The 7,624-nt window shown below is 39.6% G+C and overlaps 1 protein-coding gene across 1 annotated transcript; it reads right to left on the bottom strand.

The window, feature by feature from the left end:
• Positions 1 to 5,218: 5,218 nt before the first annotated feature.
• LOC147460540 (uncharacterized) lies at positions 5,219 to 6,270 on the bottom strand. Its single transcript, XM_086498848.1, has 3 exons — positions 5,937 to 6,270; positions 5,596 to 5,698; positions 5,219 to 5,456 (listed from the first exon to the last, which is right to left on the bottom strand). The coding sequence occupies exons 1-3, from the start codon at positions 6,268 to 6,270 to the stop codon at positions 5,219 to 5,221; spliced, it is 675 nt and encodes a 224-aa protein (XP_086354974.1).
• Between the last annotated feature and the right edge of the window lie 1,354 nt (positions 6,271 to 7,624).

Here is a 7,624-nt window from a genome sequence, read left to right as displayed (position 1 = left end):
AGAAATACATCCACATCATCCTACTCATGCATAACCTTGGGCACTAACTCTTTATGCAAGTAAGCAATTTATGCTAGATTAGGGCCTTCATACAAAGAAGACAATCTTTCACATGCGTGTTTGAAAATTTTTACTTTGAAAGTGTGTTGTAAAATGGAATGCTTAATAAGAATCTCAATCAAAGTATGATCAGTTGCATGCGTAGCATCCCAACGTGCTTGCTCCATTAAAGATAAAGCATTGATAAAAATATAATTCTTAGAGCCTTGTCTTACATCATAAATTTTAACAAGGAGATGTTGCATTATGTATGCCCAAAGTGTGTAGTTGTTCCCATCTGGGTTTTCCAAGGAGAAACCATGCTGAGAATATCCGTTGTTTTTTCTTTCTTGCTCCCATGATAAATTGATTAGCTATTTACTATTTAACATTAATCACCCTTTTACGTGTTTTCAAATAAGATAGTTTCCTGAAAGGAATGTATATACATTTTTTTACAAGCAAATCTATCCCAAATATCCACTTTAAATCCCCAAGGGAAGTACATACAAGATCTACATGCAGTTTGATCAAACTCTAAGTTTTTCCTAGAATAACATAAAAACTCTTCTTTTCCACTAGCAATCTCTATAATCAATCTTTTTGCTAGATTTGGACTTTTTGTTTTTTTTTGGGGGTAACGAGGGGTCACTATATGTAAAACCTGTATATCATGTGCATTCAAAGAATAAATTTAAAAATCTTTAGCTATGAAATTTTCACCAAAAAAAAAACTATTTTCCTATTCAATCTGTAAAGTTTTTTCAAGATCATTTTTTCAACATCCTTATGTATGTGAAAATGTGGAAAAACAAAGAATAAAATAATCCAAACTTTTGAACCCACGTGATAGGCAGCTTTTTATTGTAGTGACCCACTCCCCCCCGCCCCATTTTTTGGATCAAGATATAACTTTCACAAATAGTTTCGTGAATGAAAGGAATGCATGTTTCTTTTTTTTGCAAAACTCAAAAGTTGTGAGTAAATTGTATTAAGCACACCATAAAAAATTACAAAACCACCTCAAGATCAGGCCGAGACATGACGTGCCGAAGATTACAAATTGGATGTCTATAGCCTCTTACCAAGGCTAGTTATAACTAGATTTACAAAGTAGGTGAAATATAGTTCTAGGCATTTACTTATCGCACGTTGACAACATAGCCCTAGACCAGTCTCCCGAGTTTTTCTTGCTTTTGAGTATATAGATCATTACTCTATTTTCTTGTATAATCTCTGAGAAGCTTGTCACATCAAGGTCTCCTTCAAACACATGGCGGTCCTCGCCCGCCATCTATGGTGAAAGAAGGAGTACCTGACAGGTTGAGTGTAAATAAGAAGAGTAGGAATTCCCATCTTCTTGCCACTAAGGAACATATCAATCTTGAAGAACTTAATATGCCATGTCCTTTGGACCCATTTGCAGTTTTTTCCTGCTAGGCCTCTGATTTCTTGGTATTCCATGAATGGGTGCGCTAAATCTTCACTAGCTATCCTACATCCCAAACATTGATCGGGCCCAATAGCTCTTTCCTGGATCTTTACGCCCATCGGTAGAGCACCCCACGTCACCTTCCACAAAAATATATTGCAGCCACTTTGGCTTCCAAATGTTCTCCATGACTTCCTCCCACCATTCTTTCGTCCATCATCTCTTCCATATTTTGTTGAGGGGACTAGACCAATTATTCTCGTGCATTAATGCAAACAGTTTGAAAGAATCTTCACTAGCTTTATTGCTAGCTTCAATTGGTCACAAATATCTCGAATCAATCTGCATATGTGTATTTATTCTTGTGACTGCTTCATCTATTCCGTTGCCAAGTATTGTTGATGTCGACCATTAACAAGTTTGTAAGCTTCTTTGGAGTGTGCCCTTTGAGAAGCTTGGAAAATCCTCTACTCTACACATCTTTTTGAAATGCATGCAAAATTCTGAAGTGGCTCCTACAGATAGAATGTTGATATGCTGCAAAAACTGCCTTGCTAGAAACCTTTTGAGATGCTAGCCAAATTTCCTTCACTAGCAGCTTTTTGAGATGCTCTCTAAGACACTGCCCCAGCCCTCTACAAAAACATTGTTATGATATGCTTGAACTATTGCCTACTAGCAGTTTTTCCTGTGCAACGTTTTGAGATGCAGTCTGCCTTTCCTATGAAGACCCCGAGGAATTTACTATTAGTAATGGGGGGATGTCACCTGCGTGCATCAAAATTAGAGAAACCCTCCTATGTATGGTATCTTACTTGCTAACCTACCCCCCTACATACGGACAAGATATGGACGTTCTCGCAATGAGCCATCCCCCCTCATATGGATTTCGTACGGAATTTAATGACCCACTACTACTAACATAATAGTTTTAGAAGCACGTGCTTTTGTAAAAATACATGTTGAACTGCAAATGAACAAAAGTATACATTGTAGTGTGTTTTCATTTGCAATAGATATTAAGAGAACAAACCATGAAAAACAAAAAAATATAATGAATACTAAATTAAAATAAACCAATCGTTTCAATGTAATTTGTCAAAAAGCAAATAGCATTTTCCTTGTAAACTCGTACAAATCTCAATCTCAAAATATATGATACTAGCCACCTACTTAGTAGGCTTCCCACTTGAGATTTAAGGCACACATATGAAATGGATTGTTCTCTAAATAACAAATAATGCATAATCTTAAACAACCATGAAAAACTTCACTCATCAAATCAAAACACATTACAAAACAACCCATTGAAAGATTAATCTTTTTGAACCAAAAAAATTATATGTGATATAAATGCACGTCTATGCTTAAGCAAAATGTAACTTATTAAAAAGCACCATCAGTATTTAATTTTGAGTTTGTACATAAATTATAAATCTTAAAATTTTTGCCAGAGTCTCCTTTTGTACGAAGACCTCTTTCTTTAAAAAAATCAATATACCCTTTTCTTGGGCTCCCACATGGGATTTTCATCACATAATTTCTTTTTCCAAAAAAACTGTCCACCTCATCTTGGGCTCCCACTTGGGATTTAAGGATTATCTTACACGTTAAAATCAATTTTCAATAGAGTCAAAGGAATCTAACTTCAAAGTGGTGGTATAACACATAGACCCAAGGTATGCTAGATGTGTCTTGACAAGAAACTATAGCTCAAGATAACACACCCGATCAAGCCATATGACCATGTGGGAAATTGAAACTACAGAATTTGTAACTACATGTAAAAGAAACTAACCATCTTAAAATCTTTTAACGCTTTTTATCGTAAAAAGAAGTACAACTACACGTTTGGTAAGAATGGATAGCTCAAGAGACCCGGTCAAGCCATATAGATAGCTAGAAGAACTGAAGGTAAAAATCGATAGCTCAAGATGGCACACGCGGTCAAGCCATATGACCATGTGACAAATTGAGACTATATTTGTAATTATATACAAAATAAAGACATTGTGTATGTGTCATACATAGACCCAACGTATGGTAGACGTGTCTATATTTTTAATTATATACAAAATAAAACCATTGTGTATGTGTGACACATAAACCCAAGGTATGCTAGACGTGTCTTGGCAAGAAACTATAGCTCAAGATAACACACCCGGTCAAGCCATATGACCATGTGAGAAATTGAGACTATAAAATTTGTAGCTACATGTAAAAGAAATTAACGATCTTAAAATCTTTAACGCTATGATCTCACATATCTAGTTTGAGATTAAGTACATTCTTTATTGAGTTAACACAACACTACCACCCAAAATTGTGAGTATCACTAACTTGCAAAATCTAGCCTAGATTTCAAGCTTTCCTTGAAAACATTTGACAAAATGTGACAAGATTTAGTGTAACTACCGATGGATGATTCAAACTATGATCTAAAAGCCGATTTAATGCATCAAACAGACAACGAGAGGCTTAGGGAGTCAACAACGTTGGTGGATGTAGTGGAAGAAGTCGAGACTTGGACCCTAGCTCTAGCAGTTTGGGACGTCAGGACTAAACGTCACTGATTAGCAGGTCAAGACTCGGACGCCATAGCTAAAGCCTAAGGGCATTGAGCAGGTAAAAATGTGTCACGCCTAAAGTGAAAAGAGAACTCACCCTGCGTCTGGCAATCTCTTCGCTTGCAAGGTGTTGGCCTCCCATCGTGAGTGTCACCACACGATGGGAGGCCAACACACGATCGGACGCCACCTCTAGCAGTTTGGGACATCAGGATTAAACGTCACTGATTAGCGGGTTAGGACTCAGATGCCATAGCTAAAGCCTAAGGGCATTGAGTAGGTAAAAATGAGTCACGCCTAAAGTGAACTGAGAACCGACCCTACGTCTGGCAATCGCTTTGCTTGCAAGGTGTTGGCCTCCCATAGTGAGTGTCAGCACTCTTCCTTGCATCGTCATCATCCTTGCCAAAGAAGTCTGAAAAGAGGAAGCTTAATAAGATGAGGCCCAAGGAAGCCGTTGAGAATGAGAACTTGCTGCGGGAGGTAGAGCTCAAAACTACAAAACAAGGCCTCAAATTGAAGCAGTCACAGATTTAATTGATCAATAGAGAAAAGCTAGCTTTTTCATGAGATGTAGCTACAACAGAAAGAAAAAACCGGCGTTCCAAGTATACAACACACCATCAACCAGCTCGGTAGGATTAATGACACAATGATGAAGACATTGAAGCTTTTGCCACTACAAAAGCTTGCATCATAGCGTATAGACAAACATCTCAAGCATAGAAACAATATACAGTTTACAGATCAACATTAATTGAAGAAAGAGTTTGTGGCAAAGCCTTGCTAACTTGAAACAAATTTGGAATCCAACACTGGCTGGGAGTGGTGAACGTAGATCTAAAGCCAACGTCTGCCAAGTGAGGGGGGATACTAGGAAGCTAGAGAAGCTAGAACAGCAGCGGGTGAAAATTTCACTTAAGGAAATCTGACAACCTTCGTTGAAGATAGATCTGAACATTGTTTTTAAACCTTCACTGAGGAAAAATGTGAACATTATTTTCAAACAAGACGATTGAGGCTAGCTACATTGTCAAATATAAACAAAACTAATAACAGAATCATTATACCAGACATAAATGGAACTATACCAACAGAGAAATGGCAAAGAAGGCATGACGAACAACATTTCACATAAGAAAGTAGAATAAAGAACGATAGAATGAGATCTTAAAGGCACTCACCTTTGAAGGCAGTCATAGTTTTCAGCCTCTTTGCAGACAATGTTAAGGGCAGAATCAATGAGCTCCGTTACTTTGGTGTAGTGACCCTTGGCCCAGTTGTTGCTAGCTCCCGGACTGGCCAAAGGTGAAGTTATCAGGGCGGAAGATTTGCCCATAGGGGCCTGTTCAAACACTATCCATAGTACCTGGCTCCAGATCCGATGTTTCAATGAACCAGTCCACCATACCAAGTACCTATTTGTACAAGAGAAGATTCTAGACAGTACCAACCACAGTGGGCTATCAAAAGATTCTACATAGGCTGCCCTAGAAGAAGTTCTTGACATTATATAATAGCTGATACATACTCAAATCTCTTTACAAGTTCACTTACCAGTTGAATAGCCCCATCATAAGTTCCAACAACCCCCGTTGAATCGGACCTCCACTATTCTTACCCTTGAGACGATCGAAGAGAACATTGCAGCCCAATGATTCTGGAAACGAGAAACGGTTAAGCTATATTAAACAAGATTCCAGCCATGGGATCAACTGAGGCTAAGACCAATGTGGTGCCATCAAATCAAATAAGTTGAGCAGAAATATGACCAAAACTCTTCAATTCCTAGTCAAGCCATATTCAACCTAGTATCAACCTAGCCATATGCATTCTTACACTGAAATAAAGTGTGCCAGCCTTATGAAACCATGCATGCACCTGAATATGAAACATACCGCATCCATAAAAGACTCCACCAGAGAAGTAAAAGTCATGATGACCAATCCTGTGTGTCGAGAAGTCTCGAAAGTGAGGCCCGAAGGTGTGGGCCCAATCCCCTCTTGGGAATCTCTGAAGGTATACCTCTTGTTTCATCACCTGGACAGCACTAGACTTTTGACTACCACCAGCTACCCACAAGGGTTCCCTATCTTGAGCCACCTGTAAAAGCTCTTCCATAGATGCCACTGCCAATTCTACTACCAAGGGCTTTTCGGCTTCTGTCAATCCAAAAGGTTGTGCCGCTATTTGTGCAACTGTTGGCTCGGTCGACGGAGACCCTCCTCCCATTGTGGGGAGTGGGACCTGCAATGCTGCATCTAGTGGGCTTCCTGACCGTGTTGGTGAAGAGGCAAATAATGGCGGCAGTGGTACTTGTCCCCACTACCACCAATGTACTTGGCTACCATAGCTGTGATGCGCTTTATCTGCCAGCATCATACATACACAAACTCATCAAAAATGTTCGCTAGAGAGATGACTAGTCTCCTTGCCAATCATATTGTCATATCTTTCTTTAATTTTGATGCCCAAGAATACAAACCCTGTGATCAGTCTTGTACAACTATATTGTAGGCTATATTGAAGGAGGCAGTTGAAGATAAACATATCACACACACACATTATTTTGGTAATGCTTTACTGGTGGGAAACCTCAAGAAGAGGAAAACACATGCACGCACACATGCATAACACAACACCGATTGGTAGTTTCACCTACACATAGGTATGTATGGGCTCTGTTGTGCTGAGTGCCTTCCAAAACTCGGGAATCCAACCATCTCCTGCATTTCTAGGGCCCCACTCTGCTTGTTCTCAACGAGCTTTCTATGCTTCTGAGCTAAATCTGGCCCTCAAATTGCTAAATGTTGCACTTGCAAGAGAAAAGTTTGCACTCGCCATGCCATTTTCTGCATGTGAGGCTTGAAATGCAGCAGGAGGAGGGGTGCTGCTACATCCTTCTCCATTGTGCCTGAAGATGTCGGGGCCCTCCATGGATTTCTCAAGCTCTGATAAATCACATGTGCAGTGGCTAATGCACAAGAGACCACTTAACTATGAAAGACATTTCTCTTTGTTGAATAAGCTCAGGTGTTTCCATTGGTCAAACTATACTCTTGAGTACAAGAAAATGACATGATCTGTCGATAGTGCACTCTGAACCTTGTGTTTCTTCTAGAATTTACACTGTAATCATGTCAACATTGCGATCATTCCAAAAAGTTTGCGACTCATTAAGGAAGATATTCCAGTATTTGCAGGGGACATATGAAAGCATGAGTAATGCAGCTGAACAGTGGCGTCATTATTCATCAGCATCTCTCATGTGCGTTGCGAACCCACCCTCTATTTCACAAGTTGTTGGATGGATACGCCGCGACGGACGTCAGCACAACGAGAACTCACCTAACAAGTAATGTCAGCTAAGGACGAAGCTCGACCCGCAGGCGCGTGGAAGCAAGCATAAGGTGTCAACTTACACTCGACCGACTCGTAACTAGTTCCTACAGAGGCTCCTACCAATTGTCTAAGTCACAGTATTCAAGAGAACAAAAGAGGATGCTTTCTACAACGATTGCTAGAGACGAACACCTATCAAACACTTCGGAAACACCACAGAACTTGAAGGAGATCCTACGAATAC

This window comes from Adiantum capillus-veneris, chromosome 3 (assembly GCF_014529385.1).
Source record: "Adiantum capillus-veneris isolate H3 chromosome 3, ASM1452938v2, whole genome shotgun sequence".
In the NCBI taxonomy this organism is placed as follows: Eukaryota; Viridiplantae; Streptophyta; class Polypodiopsida; order Polypodiales; family Pteridaceae; genus Adiantum; species Adiantum capillus-veneris.
Note: the sequence above shows the minus strand (reverse complement) of the source record. Positions and strands in the feature narration are given on the sequence as shown.

Bases quoted from the DNA above. Each gene is read 5' to 3' on its own strand.
- LOC147460540 (XM_086498848.1), bottom strand. From the start codon at position 6,270: ATGGGAGGAGGGTCTCCGTCGACCGAGCCAACAGTTGCACAAATAGCG. The intron at 5,699-5,936 runs GTATGTTTCATA...TCTCGTTTCCAG, and splicing joins TGGAGTCTTTTATGGATGCG to AATCATTGGGCTGCAATGTT. The intron at 5,457-5,595 runs GTAAGTGAACTT...TTGTACAAATAG, and splicing joins ATGATGGGGCTATTCAACTG to GTACTTGGTATGGTGGACTG.